Here is an 18277-nt window from a genome sequence, read left to right as displayed (position 1 = left end):
GTCGTGAACTTGGAGCTAAACAGCAACTGAATCATTAAATGTGAACGGCTGCAGCTTCAACGACTCCGAGGCACTGACATAAGTGTTTTCATGCTGAAACAAGTGACTAACTTCCACTAAGCTTAACACGTCTTTGTTCAAACTGGGACAGTCTGCGCTAAGAGGGAAATTTTCTCCGGGGGTTGGTGAAACAATGGCCGCTTTAACAAGCAGAGTATTCGCTGCTTTTGAAATTAATATCAATTACTATTATGGAGGAATGTCTTTCTGAAAATCAAGTCATGTGTTTTGTCTAGAGAGGCCAAAAAGGAACAATCATTCCTATTTAGAGTGGTTAATTTCAGCACTTTGTGCCGCAGGGGCATAATTGCGCCATACCAAAAAACAATTGGTATAAAGACCGACTTGTCTTTAACTATATACGTAACTTAAATATATAAATTGCTTCATTGGTCTTCAAGGAGGCAGCTAATTTCTGCTTGGAGAAGAATTCTGACCCCAATACTGAAGCTTTCTATTAGTAACGTCTCGACCATGTTTTCTGACACTATGTTCGTTTCCACAGTGAATAGAAATGAAACATAAAGAAGGTTCAGTATCAGATAAATTAATTCACAGTGCAGATTCGGGAGTTCAATAAAAACAATCCAAATAGCTCCATTTTCACTGCTAAGCTTCAAGCAAATAGGACGCTCAATAAAAACATTGCACTGGCCCTCGCTGTTAAAAAAAAATCAATAGCTAGAGGACAAAGAACCTATAGCCATCACTTAATTCTCTTATCAGTGTGATTTAGGGGACACGGATGATGTTAAATAACTGTAAATCCTTATCTTTGACTTTGTGGGTGGTTTATGGTAGTTTCAACAGCAGTTCAGAGACAGAACGCCCATACCTTCTGCTGCATACACAATTTATAGCTTTATTACTCTTTGTCTAAAAGAGCAGGGAAACATATAATTGAAAGGAAGAGATAGCAGCTTGCGGGCGGAAGAGGAGCCGGAGAGCGGGCATGCAGAAACTGAGAATCATCATTGCCGGAGACATATCACGGCGACAGTTTTATGGCTATGGAGCCGGCCCTCTTGTTTTTTCAGGGCTCGTTTTTTTGAAACGAGCGAGATCCAATTTTCTGATTCATCTGCAAACGGTCCGGACTAAGTTTAGTATTCCGGCGCAGGGCTTGAAGCAGGCCCACATGAGCGTGGAGGTCACCGAGAGGGCTCCAGGAGCTGAAGTCATGAGTTTGCGCTCACACTGTCACAGGTCTGCTCGTATTTTTGCCCTCAGTCACAACAAGCCTATTGTTCTCCCTGATAAGGCCTCAGTGTGCACAGTAATAGGAATTAAGCAGGGCATAAGTCATGGAGAAATTGGGTGACAGCAGATCAATAGATAGTGGTGAAGCCTCAGGGACCATTAGTGAAGAGGACCCCTTTGTTTGTCCACTGGTGGGGGTGAGTTAGTGGATGTTCACTTTTGAATTAACTGTTGAAACTGAGACCACATTGAGCTCATAAGAGAAGGGGAAAGGTGCTCGGTGACACGAGTTCAGTAGCCTGACACGTGTGTTTTTGAAAGCAGTGTGATATTATTATGAGGTCATATTAACCTTTTAATTTTCTTCCACTGAACACAGGCGATCCTTTGTTTTTACAGGCTTCAGTGCAGCTAACATGAGCTGATTATTTCCTTTATCTATTAATCTGTCAGCTCTATTTTCATGTGTAGCCATGCAGATAGCTGTGGTTTTATTTGCTTTTTGTTTTGAGCTGTTTGTCTCTTCAATTTTTTCCGCTGCCACTCCAAAACATTAAAAATAGTTTCTGGGGAATATTTCGTAGTCCTCACATGGTAATCAAAAAAACATCTTGTTTATATCAATGTCTGCATTATCACGGACCCGTTTACAAAAATACAAAAAATATATTGATTTAGTGAATATGGATGATGTGCAAAGATGTAGTTGGCTGTTTGCGTATGAAAATTATAAATTAGCCTGGCCGAAAGGAAAAACACTCTTTATAACGTCAATTTCTATATATGTAATAGCTCTGTAAACATGAGTTCATGTGAAATGTCTGTGTGTATTTGTGCTTTTCTTTCAAAGATGGGAGCCATAAGCAAAATTCTATTCAAATGTCTAAACCTATTGACTCATATACAACCCAGTGCTTTTAAGCATATTGTTTGTTGATCATTATTACTTGTAATATTATAACCTCCTGACTTATTGTAAATGTTCTTTTAGCTCATCTTCTGTATTTATGTATGTCTATTTTGTGTGTTCTAATTAGCTGTAGGCTGTGTTCACTGTTGTCCTGTCGTTCCTGCTACACTATAAACACATCTGCACAAACAAGCGTGCGTGATATCATTTATGCTAATGACATGTTTTTGTCATTGTGCTAATGACATGCCATGTTACCTCACATCACCCTGGACAAATAAAACCAAAACTATCCGCAGGGCTTCATACAATTAGAGGTGAGTGAGAAAAGTTCCATTTAAAATTGTGTGAACCAACCATTTATAATGAATTTAAATTTAAGTCTTAAGTCTTTGAAACATCTGATAATAACAAATGATAATAATAAAAAATAAATTTTGCACAATAGAGTAACACATTCTTACAATGGACAGGCTAGACCCAGCTAATTTTTGGAAAAATAATCTATTACCAAAATGGTGGTTGATAAATTTGCACCACAACAACTAATAAAGTGATTAATGAAGATTTGTATTTATGATTTAGCAGCAATGTTGTTTTCACTTGACTTTCCTTTGTCTGCAGATAAGTCGTGTCACAGAGAGCATGTGTGGCATATGTTTTTTGTGGACTGTATGAAAAGTGCAGGGCGCGATTAAAGACGCCCTGCAGCCGTCCACTGGAGCTCGAGGAGGGAAATGCATTAGCCCTTATCTTTACAGTGTTCACAATGATTAGCCAGAACATGTGACATCTCTGATAAAAGAGATTCCTCCATTAAGTTCTTAAGGCAAATGCATATTGTGGCCATCACTCCGAGAAATTCCCACTTAAATGCACAGATAATTTGTTGTTGCATTGCATTATTCCTGCCACATAACCAGACCCCAGCCCAGTGAGCAATGTGCCAATGATAACTAAAGATATTAATTAGTATATCGCGATGGCAGCACATGCGTTTTCACTATTAATAAATTCCAAGCCATCGGGTTATGATTTAATTATGAATTATGTAAATGGTTGCCATGAATCATTTACGTCTATGCATTTTATTAGCTAAATGGGGGTGCAGAATGTAGGCATATCACAATGATGTAGATCTACGCACTCGAGTGATGACAGCGCAAGAGCAAGAATATTTAGTGACTTTTTCCACAACTCCATGTAGGTTCTCTGCTAATGGCAGAAAACATTTCACATCAATTAATTATTGATGAAAGACGCTGTTTAATGGCAATTAAAGGGTCATGTTTACCCATAGGCCTTAGGTTTTAAAAGTTGCTTTGTGTGTACTTTAAGTACCACACGTCACTAAAATAAATCCTCCACATCGTATATTCTATACATTGAAGTTCCATGCAACACATTTGAAACAGCAGAGACAGGAATTGTTTTGAAGTTTCATCTATTCTGTCTATTATTGTTATTTATTGGATGTAATTTTGATGATCAATAAACAAAGTCATTATTTATCGAGCAAAAAACACAAAAGTTACATTTATCTTGTTGTGGTTTCTCAATTTTTAGGATTTGAGGAATTTTTTTTACTGAGACACAGAGATATGAGACACAAAACAGGACAAAATGGCCTCCTTTCCCTGAAATCAGCTAATGTGAACATACTGTCAGGCAAATATTTTGCAATTTTTCAAATGTTATACTTCTATAGCTACTTATCTTTGTGCCATAAAAGTCTAATGAGGATTTTTTTTTTCTATTATTTTGTAAAATTTGCAAATATCTACATTTTCTTTTTTTTACCCCTTTTCTTCTTGTCAAGATGATGTATTACCAGGAACAAGGAGTATATTCGGTTTGAAAAGCGTTGTCAAATCAAACTGTCAGGCTGCACTTTTTGATGGAGTCGTATCGCTCGCTTATCTGTCAGTCAGAGAGAAAGACTGATGCCAAAGTCAAATTCAAGAGTTGAGAGGAGCAGACTCACATGACATGTCATCGTCGACAACAGCAGTGACGTCTGACACGCGGCGGTTTAAAATGTGCAGGGCGCATTTGATAAGTAATAAATTGACTGATACAGTGGATCACTTGAATCTTAACATGCTCATAAAGCTCCCTGTAATCTGCGATAAAAACTGAATATTGCCTGATCGCACATACAAAGAAGGGCCTAACACATTTCAGAGGGCATTAATCATCTCAGCATGGGATGTCATAAAACACTCACATACAGTAGGCTCGAGTCAGGCCCGCCCTATAAAACTCAATCATCACAACAGTGTCAGACATTGTTCTGACATACCAGAAAATTCCCCGACCCGGGGAGCGTGTCTCTCTGCTGGATTGTTATAGTGTTTACTCACACAAGAGTCTTACCCCAAGGCAAGCCCCACACCTCAGCAGACCAGCTGGAAGTGTCCCAGCCCTCATGAAGGAATACTCTATCCTCCCCTGCTGTCTGGACTCTGTCAGTAACCAGCAGCAGAGAGGCAGACAAGGAACCTTGAGATCAGTAGAGAGAGAGAGGGAGAGCGTCAGAGAGCAAGTTATCCATCCGGTAGAACAGGTAAAGAGAGAGGAGGTGCAATTTACAAATAGTTTGTCCACATCTTGTTCTGTGTGAGAATAAAAAGTTTTATCGTCAAACAGGAACTGCTGACCTCTGCACTGGAGTTTTTGCCATTGTTTATATTCAGTACAGTTTGTTATTGTTCAGTAGTATTTGTATATAATCCTGTTCTTTGGAAAGCAGCACTCAAAAACCAAAAATGCATCAGGGAATGCACACTTAACTAAACTAGCGTGTGACCTTTAGCCCCCTCTGGTGGAGACATTTCTATCTGTATGGCCATGTGAGCTTTATTTTTGCAAGCTGTATACATTTAAAGTTTTGTACTTTTGATTTAGGAGAGAAGATATGAAGAAGGGATCGGTGCCTGGTTAAAATTTTGCTGATAAATCAGAAGAACATGTGGAAAGTTGGAAAATGCCAGCCAAGAAAAGAGGAAATTGTAGAGGAAATTTACTTCATAGAAAAACTGGGATACAATAAAAACTCTGGTATAATAATGAACATGCAACATGTAGTTTAGGTGCACTCTGCCCTCCTATGTTGAGTGATTGATTCTTTATATTGAGTCAATTACCCTGAGCACTTATCCCTGCACTGTAGTTAATAATAATCTGTCTCTCGAGCCCCTGCTCGTGTGTCACACACAGACGTAACCAGGCGACAGCCCTCATCACGGCGTCAGTCTCAGATACAGTGTGTGACAGAGGTGGCGCGATAGTGTTTCTACAAAGTGCATTTGTCTGGAGACCTGACTCCCTTTGGGAAATCCTAAATGCACCATGAAAAAACACATGCACACACATGAACAATCCAACAGACCTGGGTGTGAAGGTGATGCTTCAGAAAAAGAAAAACAGATTCACATGCTGTCAAATTCTAACAAAGCTTGGTGCCTTTCCTCTCTCCACAATATACTGGGATCAAACCAATATATGTTTAGCGATATACATCAAACCAAAGATTGTATTAAAGGTCACAACTTTGATCCACAGATTGTTAAAAAAAATTCACAAAATTATTGTTTATTACTACAACTAATTATAGTATCAGTATTATTATTAATGATACTATTATTACTCAAGACCAAACCAAAGTACATAACTTCACTTTATGGGAGCTTCATTGCCATGACAACACTGCCCCTCTCTGTATGAACACATATATTACATGTCTTCATCTTGAAGGTTGTTATTTGAGCTGAAAAACTTGGAGTTGTTCAAGCAACAACCCAGAAACCAAACATCTTAGATTTAAGAACGATATTACATAATTCTCAGATTTCAGGAACTGGATGAACAAAACTTTGTGAATAATATTTATTATTTAAAACGCAGGCATTTAAACTAGCAGCAGAATAAATTCACAGTGTTTTTGGTTTCATGACTCTTTACAGTTTCCCTTTGACACAGATGCAGCAGAGGGTGTTTGTTTTTACAACCCTATCATTGGAGCTACAGCGGGTCATATGACTGAATACATGACTGATTAAAATGTAATACTTTATTAGAACTGGGATCACTCAGAGGCTGCTTCTCACACTACACACACGCAAGACTCTTTTGGACGCAACTTTTGTGGTGAGTCATTTTGTGTCGTGGTGTGTGTCGTGGTGTGTGTCTCAATTTCAGCGACATGATGCAGAGGAATCTGCACAGGTCATTGTTGACGTTCAAATATGTGTTTAATTGCATTTTGTGCTCTGATCTTTTGCTGGGGTAAAGTTATGTTGCAGGCTTTGCATTTTTACTTTAGTCCTTTCATGATGCTCATGTTGCCTTTGATCAAGTGGATCTTTACATTTCAATCCTCATGGAGGAAGCACTTGGACTGTGCATAAAGCAGCGTGTGGCATCTTTGTCATTGTTCATTTAACATGATTTCTTTCTGCAATCTGGTGCGATCCATCGCACTGGGAGCTGCTTTTGTCTGCGGTTGTATCCTGGGTAAGATCAACGGCATTTAAGAATGGAACCGAGGCAGATTATTGTTTTCACATCTTTTACTGTCTTAATATGTTCTGTGTTCAAGCTCCTGTGGTTCTGTGTAATCTTTAACACTTTAAGCTGCATTTTATGCTATCAAAAGTGCTATATGCATAAAGCTTTTTGTTATTATTATCATTATTACTATTATTATAAATGCCCTATCCTGCTATGTTAAAGAAAGTGAAATTAATCGAATTTCCCTTAAAAGTTAATGTTTTCTTATTTGGCACATACCAAGTTGTAAATGTTTAATAGTTACCGCAAAATCCTGGTAATAGAAAAACAGCAATGAAAACATAACTTCTTCGGTAAAGGTTAATCATACAGACAGTTCCTGAAGTGATTTGTGAGCAAACACAAGAGAAACAACCTGGTGCACACGCAAACCACAAAAGTAGCACCACAGACGTCATGTGGATGTGTCAGTCAACACTAAATCATTATATTACCCTAAAGAAGACAGGCTTTATCTGTATCCGTCCTGATGGTGAAATAATTGTATTTCCTCTTTGGGATCATAACGTTTGATATAATCTAAATCAAAAAACAACATTCTCTCAACCAGAGGTCTGTTTCTTGATACATTGAATAGATAGATTTAAGTTGGAAGGTCTAATGACATCAGTGTGCTCTTAAGATCCTTATAATTGTTTCATGGCACATATTTGTCCGCAGGGAAAAGTGAATATTCCAGAATGAGCAACTCCACAAGAAACCGTGGGGGAAAAAACAACCCACTGCTGCAGTATGTCCACAATCACTCCATGAGGGAGCATCCAGTCCTGAGAAACCTCAGACTGGTAAGGATGTAACAGAATCTGGAGTAAATCTGTGAATTAAGCACTTGATGTCATAAGGTGCAATCACGTTCACCGTGTAATTTATATAACCGGTTTCCATTCATTGCTTTTAGAGAACGATGGAGGACTCCGACAATGCCATGATGGTCGCCTGTGAGCAGTCACAGTTTATGGTCAATATGGCAAAACTAATAAAAGCCAAGAAAGCATTAGAGATCGGTAAGTTGTGTTAAGATTTCACGTCTCATCAAGTCTCTGAAGTGTGTCTTCCTTGAGATCCCACAATCCTCTACAAGTTTCCATGTTTCTCCTGTCATCCATCGTGTGGATTGTTGTTGTCTTGCAGGAGTATACACAGGTTACAACACACTCAACATAGCACTGGCTTTGCCTGACGATGGAGTTGTGGTGGCATGTGACATCAGTGAAGATTATCCCGAAATTGGAAAAACCTTCTGGAAAGAGGTACAATTCACTTTCTTAAAATAGAATGCTTTATAATGGGGATCAATATATGATGGTATGATTGTTGAAATCCTGACATAATTTCTCATCTGTTATCAAACAAATGATCCTACTTCTAAAAATATTTGTTTCTTTTTGTTTATAGGCTGGAGTCGAGCAAAAGATTGATCTGCGTATACAGCCAGCAGTGAAAACTCTAGGTACAGAAATACATTGCTTTTCTTAACTCGGTAATATGACATAATTTTCCTGAAATAATATAAGTTAATAAAAATAGCGAGATTCAAGTTATTTCACATCCACAAGTTTCATATTATTGTCATTTTTACCTGGTGTCCTGTAGTTTCTGTCCTGTACGAATAAACTAAAGCCACTAGAGGTCCATGTTTTTGGTTACATGAAGAAGCTGTAATCAGTTTCACCATTTGACACATTAGCACCCAGCTGTGTATTAGCTAAACAATAGCATTCAGGTAAGCTAGGCTAATTAGCACAACAACACCAACTACCTGTCGAGAATATCCCTCCAGATGTGTTTCTTCTCTTCCCAGTGGTCTTTCTTTTGATCAGCATGAGACAGATGTTTGGTAACACTCTTATATTTTTTAAATAATCCAACGTCTACTTTGTCTCTGTCTGTCCTCTTCTTTCTTTCAGATGAACTCCTTGCTGCTGGACAGGCTAACACATTTGACTTTGTCTTCATCGATGCCGACAAAGTTAGCTATGACACTTACTATGAAAAGTCTCTGAAGCTGACGAGGAAAGGAGGCATCATCGCCATCGACAATGTAAACAAACAACAAATATTTTAGTTTGAGCTCCAGCAGGAGGAAATTTGAATTAACAATGGGTTTTTTTCTATACAGGTGCTTTGGGGCGGGAGGGTCCTGAATCCGTCTCCTGATGACGCAGACACTGTGGCCATCGACAAGCTGAACAAGAAGTTGCACAGAGATACTCGCATCAACCTCACTATGCTCACAGTGGGAGACGGGCTCACACTGGCCATCAAACTATAGGATAGTTCTCTGATGTGTTCAGTGATTTACAGGATTTAGGAGGTAGGATACACAAGGAGACTGTCATCTTAAAGTTGGATGAATTATTAACTGGGGAATGTGATGGCTCCTGAAATATACTCATATTAGTAGTAAGTAGTATAGTCTGGGCTCATTATACTACAAGTTGATTTGGATATTACTAAACACTGGCTTGTGATAAAACTTGCATACCTAAGAAATGCAACGTTCAGTGGACGTGGATGAGTTTGATTAAAAAATGATACACCCCATTTCTTTTTGAATGCATCATTATTGAACTATAGATTTCATTCCATCCTCCACAAATACCAGGAGAGGTTAAAGGTTGATTTCAGGACTGTATTGCAAAGGTAGATACACCAACACAAGTGTCACAGTCGTCAAAGATGAGAAAAAAGATGGATAATACACTTGGATATTCTTTCAATCACATCACAAGAAAATAAAAATCTGTTTTACAGTTTAACCATAAACTTTATTCAAAATATACCAGAGTTGAACTAAGTCAATAATAATGAAAAACATGATTTTTAAGGCAAAATGTAAATTTAAACATCTCTTTCATTTATTCTACCAAATTAAAGTTTTCATCTTGCACATCGGCAAACAAAAACATTGACACACAAGGCTTGTGTCCACCGCGTCCGATATATTAGCCACACTGGTAGAATGTTGAGTATTTCCAGTTAGTATTTTCTTAGCAGATTAAGACTAATGACAAACATTTACATGTCAATGAATTAATCCTTGGTCGATAAAACACCAGAAAACAGAGTAAAATGTCCATCAGAGCTTCCTACAGGGGCTGTCTTGTTTTGTCCACCCAAACACTTTCAATTCACTTTTAAGAAAGTAAAATATAAATTATGAAAGTCATTCCTCAAATTAAAAAAAAAAAGTGGAAGAAAAATGACAGATAATATTTCTGCTCCTTGATAAAGTACAGAACTTTAAACTTGCAGCGGAATGAAGTACAGTGTTTTTGGTGTCATCACTCTTACTCAGCAGACAGGACGTTTTTACTACACCCTGCTCCACTGACAGTTTTTTTAATCAGGTGACATCCTCCACTGACCAAAGGGAAGGGGCTCTTGTTTGCAGCAGAGGGCGTGTGTTGTTACAACCCTATCATATGAGCTGCTGCGGGTCATATGACTTTATACATGACTGGATCAAATTGAACGCTTCGTTAGAGCAGGGATCACACAAAGGCTTGCTCTGCATTTTTTGGGGTGAGTTGTCTTCTGTCCTGGGGTGAGTCTCTCTTCAGCTTCAGCTACACGATGCATTTGGAGGAATCTGCACATGTGTGTCTCCAAGTGTGTTCACTCGTATCTTCCGCTCTGATCTTTGCTGGGGTGGATCCGCGCTGCGTGTTTTTGAATCTTTACTCGAACATGCATTGGCAGGAGTCTTATCGTGATGCTCGTGTCGCCTTTAATCCAGCGGAGCTTCGCGTCTACTCGCCTTATTACGGTTAAATCCCGAGAGAGGACGCGCTCGGGTTGGCTCCAGTGCGTAAAGCAGCGTGTGTTACCTTTGTCAGAGCTCATTCAACGTGATGTCTTTCCGCACTGTTTCCAAAGAGGCACTGGTGGGATCCGTCACCCTGGGACTTGTGTTTGTCGCCGGTTACTTCCTGGGTAAGATCGAGGGGTCGTTTGAGCCTCGAAACCTGAAACTGAGGCTGCTCCACCGAGGCAGTGTCAGCTGTGGTGAAGTGTGTTTACAGAGCAGGTTGTGGACTCTGGTGAACACACGGCCCTGTGGGGGTTTTTTGTGTGGATCTCACTGGTTTCCCACGGGTTGAATCAAAGTTTCACAGAGGACATGCGGGGTTTAAAAATGGCCTTTAAGCTCTGAGTGGAAATCCAGACCGTGTGGTATAGAGCAGCTTTAAGAGGAGGTCACTTATCATGTGATCCGCCCCACGAGGAAACACATATGAGATCCGGAATGTGTTAATTAGGAAACTATTATTCTCCTGTTCACTATGTGATGTCAAAATACAGGCTACTACCCTTAGTGAGAGGTATAGAGGTTTATGGAGACAAAGTAACGCTGCTGAGTAGAAAGCTAAGTAGAGAACAATTTATCAGCTCAGATTACATAACACACCAGTGAGTTCAAAGTTAAATATTGTAGATTATAAGAGAAAATCATATTTTTATGCATTACATTAATGAAAGTTGAAGTATGAAAATATGCATGATCACTTCAGTAGAATTCATTTTCTATACAGTCAATGAGTTGCACAATTTTACAACCAGTACAGAGCCACACGGTGCGAAGTCCTTGTCTACTTATTCGATAATTTTCTTCATGGAATTTATTGATTGTCATAATGGTATTCCAAAAAACTAGGAGCCTTTCAAAGAAACCATATTGCATTTACATGTATTGAGATGAGACACATTTGGATCTGAATTGCACCTGTTAATATATTAGCATTCTACACATGCCTCGTTTTTTTTCCCATAAAGAACTCAGCATTATTATCTGGTAAAGTGACACATGTGCAAACACAAGTGCAACAACATGGTGCATTTGCAAACCACACATTTCTTTATCTGTATCCGTGCTGATGGTGAAATAATTGAATTTCCTCATCGGGGTCATTAAGTTTGATCTAATCTAAATCGAAAAACAACAATCTATCGACCAGATGTCTGTTTCTTGAACGATGTTTAAGTTGGAAGGTCTCATGACATCAGTGTGCACTTAAGATCCTTATAATTGTTTCATTGCACATACTTGTCTGCAGGGAAAAGAAAATCTTTCAGAATGAGTATCTCTAAAAGTCACGGCGGGGGAAAAGACAACCCACTGCTGCAGTACGTCCTCAATCACTCCATGAGGGAGCATCCAGTCCTGAAAAACCTCAGGCTGGTAAGGATGTTACACAGAATCTGGAGTAATTCTGTGGACTGGCACAATTAAGTTTCACCATGTATTTTTGTGACTGTAATTCTATAACTGGTTCACATTGGTTGCTTTCAGAGGACAATGGAGGAGTCTGGGAACATCATGATGGTCGCCTGTGAGCAGTCACAGTTTATGGCCAATATGGCAAAACTAATAAAAGCCAAGAAAGCATTAGAGATCGGTAAGTTGTGTTAAGATTTCACATCTCATCTGGTCTCTGAAGTGTGTCTTCCTTGAGATCCCACAATTCTTTACAAGTTTCTCCTTCTATCCTGTGGATTTTAATTCCTTGTCATTGTCTTGCAGGTGTATACACAGGTTACAACACACTCAACATAGCACTGACTTTGCCTGACGATGGAGTTATGGTGGCGTGTGACATTAGTGAAAATTACACCAACATTGGAAAAAAATTCTGGAAAGAGGTACAATTCACTTTCACTATGCTTTACTATGTGGGTCAATACATGATGCATCATACTGCTGTATTTTCCCGTATTACAACATTCTGATTAGTGCAGAGGATTTTCACGCAGCTCAAGTAGTGTAGTTGTGTTTAAATGATCTTCCTTTTATGAATGTTTCTTTTTGTTAACAGGCTGGAGTCGAGCAAAAGATTGATCTGCGTTTACAGCCAGCGGTGAAAACTCTAGGTACAGAAATGCATCGCTTTTCTTAACTCACTTTTCTTAATGTATCATTGCAAAGGTGAACGCCACAGGAATATGGCTCATGTTTTCTGAAATAATATAAGTTCATAAAAAGAGTGAGATTTGTGAGAAGATATTTCACATCAATAATCTAATGAGTCTGAAATGGTCAAAAACTTTAACTTTGAGTGTATTTTGATACCAAAGCACAAACATTAGTATCAAAATATACTAAAACTACCAAAATTTAAATAAACATACACATACACGCTGTGTATTGTTTAAATAATGTCTCTGGTAGGTAGTGATGTGTTTGGTGACATGAAGACGCTGAAATCAGTTTCACCATTAGACACATTAGCACCCAGCTGTGCATTAGCTAAACCATAGCATTCAGGTAAGCTAGCCTGATTAGCACAACAACAACAACAGAACCATCAACGAGTCTTTACGGGTTAAACCAAAATGTGACGTTGGTTCTAATAAAGTTTGGTTCAAATACCTGAACTCCCGTCGACCCGTTCATAGAGACACGTTCACTGTCTGCGCAAACAACGTAACAACTTCCTGAATCGACCGAACACACTTAAGGTAAGAACAGCGCAGTGACCATGGCGACGTTTTATGACGTCATGTGCGTAAATCGTAGAAGAAGAGTAGAGGACGTCACCGCGTGGCGCATTTATTTGTTTATATTTTATCAGCCGGTATTTGTAGTTTTTTAAATCCCCAACATGTGTACTAACAATTATCATTATCTTTGTTATCTGTCATTTAAACTGAAGAAAAAAGCAAATACAAGATATTCATGTACAAAAAAAATGTAAAGTGTGTAGGATGCTAATACAGTATTTATATATTTATTTATTTTTTCTATTGAATTCAAATGAACATGATCAAAACCTACAATTGCTGCCATAATTATATTATCATGATAATATTATATAGTATATAATATATAGTATATGCATGTTCAAATGTAGTGGAGTGGCAGCGGTGGGTAAAAAAAAGACATACTACAACTTTTCCTTGACAATAGGTTAAAACTATGGATAATTTAAACTAAGTTTATTTTACTTCATTAGATGTCGAGAATCTGTGATTTCCCTGCAGATGTGTTTCTTCTCTTCCCAGTGGTCTTTCTTTTGACCAGCATGAGACAGATGTTTGGTAACCCTCTTATATTTTTTTAAATAATCCAACTTTGTCTCTGTCTGTCCTCTGGTTTCTTTCAGATGAACTCCTTGCTGCTGGACAGGCTAACACATTTGACTTTGTCTTCATCGATGCCGACAAAGTTAGCTATGATGCCTACTATGAAAAGTCTCTGCAGCTGTTGAGGAAAGGAGGCATCATCGCCATCGACAATGTAAATAAATAAACAACATTAAAGTTTGAGCTCCAGTAGGAGGAACATTTAAACAGTTAATCCTTAACATTTTTTTCCCCATACAGGTGCTTTGGGGCGGGAGGGTCCTGAATCCGTCTCCCGATGATGCAGACACTGTGGCCATCGACAAGCTGAACAAGAAATTGCACAGAGATACTCGCATCAACCTCAGTATGCTCACAGTGGGAGACGGGCTCACACTGGCCATCAAACTATAGGATAGTTCTCTGATGTGTTCAGTGATTTATAGGATTTAGGAGGTAGGATACACAAGGAGACTTAATGTGATGGTTGCTGAATCATACTCATGTATTGTCTCAGATTGTGGTACTAGGAGTTGATCTCTATACTCTGTATTTTTTATTTCAATCAGTTTTATTACAAGACCAAGTTCAGCGGACGTGGATGAGTTTGATTAAAAAATAATAAACCCCATTTCTTTTTGAGTGCATCATTATTTAACTAGATTTCATTCCATTCTCCACAAATACCAGGACAGGTTAAAGGTTGATTTCAGGACTTTATTGCAAAGGTAGATACACCAACACACAAACTGTTTCCTGATCAAGTGTCACAGTCCTCAAAGAGAAGATGGATAATACACTCGGATATTCTTTCAATCACATCACAAAGGAAAATAAAATTACATTTTTGTGCAACTTAAAAGCAGGTATTAAAGGTAGTGGAGGTCTAAAACTCATCACACAGCACGATAAAGCTTCTCTAGGAAGATAAGTGAAGACGAGCCAATCCTGATTGTTGGAGTTCTCCTTCAAAAAGGCAGAACTTTCATACCTAAATATGAAAAAAATGTGCAAATAACACAAAAGGAAAGATCTTAAATAAAGGTTAAGTGTTCAACTGTGCAAAATAACAGCTCTGATTTACATTCTACTTAATCACACTTCAGCAAAATAAGATTGTTTCTGGATTGTCAAAGTCAACAAACCACACCAAGAGGTTTTTCTTCATTATGGAAAATAAACTGGCATAAGGAGTTACTGATTCATTCATGTGACTGAAACATGACTATATATTGGAACCACAATGAAAGGAGGCTACTGGAAGGCTTTCCATCTGAACAGTGCATGAGAGCTCGGCTTGTGTTTTGGCTTCATTTCTTTAAAATATCTGTTGCTGACCAGACAATAACACCCAGGGACTGAATGAGCTGATATTCTTCTCCTTGTGGAACAGCAGAGCAGATCCTCATGCCTCCAACTCCAGGCCCAGACCTAGTTTGTGACCACCAGCATTGATATTCTTCCCATCCACCTGTGCTGAGAGGATGAGTTTTATACCTGAAAAAATAAATCATATTAAAAATGGAATCAAGGCCAATGATGTTTAGCTGAGTTTTCAACTGTCAAAATTCTTTCTTACCAGGCCGCAGAGTCTGGGTGTATCCAATTCCTACCAAGCTGGCATTATTCACCTTAGCCTGCAGAAAGAGCATTGTATTATGTTAGAAGAAAGAAAATATGAATCCAGACGTACATAAACACACAATCAATCTATCAATAATCGAAAATAATATAATAAATGCAACAGATTATTTTAAGCAACTGACAGTAGATCTGAGAGTCATAAAAACTGATTTCTCATAGTGTGAAGAAATGTGTTTTTAAATTCATGGATCAGCTCCCAACAACAATCACGTTTCACTTCACAGGAACTGACGTTCAACCTAACTTGAGATATCTTAACGGCAACGGAAAGATAAACATAACCTCCTTTGCATTAGTAAAAAAAAGAGCACTCACTGTTATGGAGGCACTGGAGTCTAACTGGTATTTGGCAGCAATTCCAAAGCGAGTGCCGTTGCTGCCCGCTGTCCAGGCAAGATTCACAGCAGTCTCCAGACTGTCGTTTACCTTCTGGTAAATGGATCCGCCAAACTCTGAACCATCGTTTCTGAAAACAACAAAACAAAACAAAATCACTTGCATGTCACTATTCTTCTCACACGAGATAAACAAATATTATCTGTTTAAGTTATTTGACGTTAAGGTAAGAATCCTGCTGAGTGTTTTTTCTTGATGTTACAGCGTACATGTTGGTGTGGAGCTGGAAGTCCCCAGTCTTGTAGCCAATAGCGAAGTTGCTCTGGGTAATCTTGGATTTGGCTGAGTCAAAGGTCATCTGGTAGCCAGCCAGCCAGCCCTCATAGCCGGCTACTGCTGCTCCATGAATGGTAGGACCAGCAAAATCCAAATCTGCATCAACACCAACATTAACGTATTCCCTTTTATAAGCTGTCTTGACCTTGCCGCTCTTCTTGCTGTGAAACCAAACAAAAACAGAAAAATGAGGAAGCGAGACATTGGAAGGGTGCTCTTAGCATGTGATCATTTGAAAAAAACAATGAACTGTAGCTGACCCAGTATTTGGTGAAAACGTAGTGTCAAAAGTGAGTTTCAGGCCTTTAGTGATCTAAAGAGGAAGATGCTTTCATCAGTCACACTTGATTTAGAGTAGTGCGTCATTAGTGGGATGATTGACAACATGATAACTTTTCCAGTTTACCTGATCCTCAACACAAATTTCTGTTCCAAGTGTGTTTTCCGTTGTCCACTTCTCTGTGAATGTCAACCCATATTCAGCCCACTTGTACTTGGTTTCCAGGGCTCCAGTGACCTTGCTGGTGTCTATGTTGGACAGCCCAGACGTTTTAAATTCCTAAGAGAGTTGAAAAAATTAATAATTTATCACTCATAGCTTATATATGTTCTCAAAGCACCAATGACTTATCAACTATGATAACCTACAATGAGCAGATAATGTCTACAATGCACTGCTGCTTATGTGAATCAACTCACCACTCCACTTGGAGACTTTGTCTTCACATCAAGCTTTACCAGTCCAAAACCTACAAGGTCAAAGACAGAGAGGAACTATTGTTTGAGCAGTAATACATTTCAAAACAGCCACCTCCTCTGGAGGTCAATAAATACACCATTTTATTATAAAATTATAATTTTGTTTCCATTTACCATATCCCTTGTTGAAGATGTCCTTTGCTGATTTGCCAAGGTCTGCGTAAGCTGGAGGAACTGCCATTGTGCCTGTCACAAAATATCAGTAAGAGTAAATGTGACAGAACTCCTATCAATCAAATCAACCAAACTTTATTTATATCTCACTTTGCCAACAAAATGCAATCAAAATTCTTTCAAATGCATACCAAACCAATCAGTAATAGGAAGTACAATATTATATATACATATACTTTTGAAGCCTTTAAAAGGACACTTTAAAGGGGGGATATTGACAGTATTGTTAAACTCGTAGTTTGCTAAAACAGTAGTTATAAAGTTGACCTTACAATTGTACAGCCACTGTGCTCTCTATTACTTATAATTGCTGTTGTCACGACTCTTCACTGTCAAGGTTAAACCATAAACACCTGACACACTTTAATTATGGTATGAATATCATTATAAATCAGTATGTTTGATAAAAGAGGAAAATTCCTCGTCATGACTCAACTGTCATTTTCTGTAAATCAGACAGATACGTGGTGGAGGATGGCTCGTTTCTGTTTTTACTAAATCTACTTTCGCCAACATTAATAATAATTTTAAAAAACTAAACCAGTAATTCAAGAAGTTTGAACACACACTGTTGCAGGGGGCGTTTTCTAGCTAGCTGGTGGGAGGTGTTAGCTTCACATATACAGTCTGTGGTGTTAGCCATCGTTCCGACATTCACACATAAAACAACACGAACAAACCGCAGTCGTTGTTGGTTCATTACTTACTCGTGTTACTGTCGTGGTCGGTTGTGTTGCTGTGAACTTGTGAGGTGAATAACAGCGGCAGAATGGAGGCGGAGTCACGTGTAGGACGAAGTGAAGGATTCACCGCAACCAACACGTCTCTCCTCCTGACCTCGGCGCCGGAAGGACCTGAAATCGTAGCTGCCCGCTTCGTGCCTGTGTGAAAAACCCGGAGCGATGTCATTTTTAGTGATTTTAGCACCAGTCCGGGTTATTCTTCTGTGATTTTACAGGAGTGACTATAACTATTTTTATTTTTTAAAGTTTTTAATGCCATGTTTGTGCTGACAGGGAACTCAGGCAAGTGGAAGACCGCTGAATCACCATGACAACCAGTAAGCTGATGTAAGGGCCGGATGTCACTTTTAACCTGGGAAATTAAAAAATAAAAGAGAAATATGGAAATAATTTACGAATAATTATTAGTTGAAAAATAATCTGTTATATATGATTTATAGTATTTGTTATATTTTATTGTTATACACACACACAGTCACAT

The 18277-nt window shown here is 38.6% G+C and overlaps 3 protein-coding genes and 1 long non-coding RNA gene across 7 annotated transcripts in view; 2 read left to right on the top strand and 2 right to left on the bottom strand.

Annotated features, from left to right (window-relative positions):
• The window catches only part of LOC138406022 (uncharacterized), an 82826-nt gene extending 69600 nt beyond the window's left edge, over positions 1 to 13226 (bottom strand). Inside the window, exons 1-2 of the long non-coding RNA XR_011239686.1 lie at positions 13113 to 13226; positions 4547 to 4672 (exon numbers count right to left, since the gene is read on the bottom strand). This is a non-coding gene — a long non-coding RNA (uncharacterized lncRNA). The remainder of the gene's footprint in view (positions 1 to 4546; positions 4673 to 13112) is intronic.
• LOC109626874 (catechol O-methyltransferase domain-containing protein 1-like) lies at positions 6182 to 9286 on the top strand. 2 transcript variants are annotated; one of them, XM_020083063.2, is made up of 7 exons: positions 6182 to 6319; positions 7403 to 7527; positions 7641 to 7746; positions 7874 to 7992; positions 8138 to 8192; positions 8650 to 8783; positions 8862 to 9286. In XM_020083063.2, exons 2-7 carry the CDS (start codon positions 7423 to 7425, stop codon positions 9012 to 9014), a joined length of 672 nt encoding a protein of 223 aa, XP_019938622.1. In that variant the 5' UTR covers positions 6182 to 6319; positions 7403 to 7422; the 3' UTR covers positions 9015 to 9286. The 2 variants fall into 2 exon arrangements, with proteins under 2 accessions (XP_019938622.1, XP_019938621.1); XM_020083062.2 differs by lacking the exon at positions 6182 to 6319 and adding an exon at positions 6363 to 6685.
• LOC109626872 (catechol O-methyltransferase domain-containing protein 1-like) lies at positions 9967 to 14435 on the top strand. Of its 3 annotated transcripts, none has more exons than XM_020083060.2 (7): positions 9967 to 10289; positions 11800 to 11924; positions 12036 to 12141; positions 12267 to 12385; positions 12559 to 12613; positions 13846 to 13979; positions 14066 to 14435. In XM_020083060.2, the coding sequence occupies exons 2-7, from the start codon at positions 11820 to 11822 to the stop codon at positions 14216 to 14218; spliced, it is 672 nt and encodes a 223-aa protein (XP_019938619.1). In that variant the 5' UTR covers positions 9967 to 10289; positions 11800 to 11819; the 3' UTR covers positions 14219 to 14435. The 3 variants fall into 3 exon arrangements, with proteins under 3 accessions (XP_019938619.1, XP_019938618.1, XP_019938617.1); XM_020083059.2 differs by having other exon boundaries at positions 9967 to 10678; XM_020083058.2 differs by having other exon boundaries at positions 10096 to 10267.
• A 72-nt stretch (positions 14436 to 14507) lies between these two features.
• Positions 14508 to 17977, bottom strand: LOC109626871 (voltage-dependent anion-selective channel protein 2-like). Its single transcript, XM_020083057.2, has 9 exons — positions 17761 to 17977; positions 16994 to 17065; positions 16820 to 16869; positions 16527 to 16679; positions 16381 to 16433; positions 16054 to 16281; positions 15764 to 15914; positions 15384 to 15441; positions 14508 to 15301 (listed from the first exon to the last, which is right to left on the bottom strand). The coding sequence occupies exons 1-9, from the start codon at positions 17960 to 17962 to the stop codon at positions 15210 to 15212; spliced, it is 1059 nt and encodes a 352-aa protein (XP_019938616.2). The 5' UTR covers positions 17963 to 17977; the 3' UTR covers positions 14508 to 15209.
• Between the last annotated feature and the right edge of the window lie 300 nt (positions 17978 to 18277).

The sequence above is a fragment of the Paralichthys olivaceus genome, chromosome 21 (assembly GCF_024713975.1).
Source record: "Paralichthys olivaceus isolate ysfri-2021 chromosome 21, ASM2471397v2, whole genome shotgun sequence".
Taxonomy (NCBI): Eukaryota; Metazoa; Chordata; class Actinopteri; order Pleuronectiformes; family Paralichthyidae; genus Paralichthys; species Paralichthys olivaceus.
This window is presented reverse-complemented; position numbering and strand designations above follow the sequence as displayed.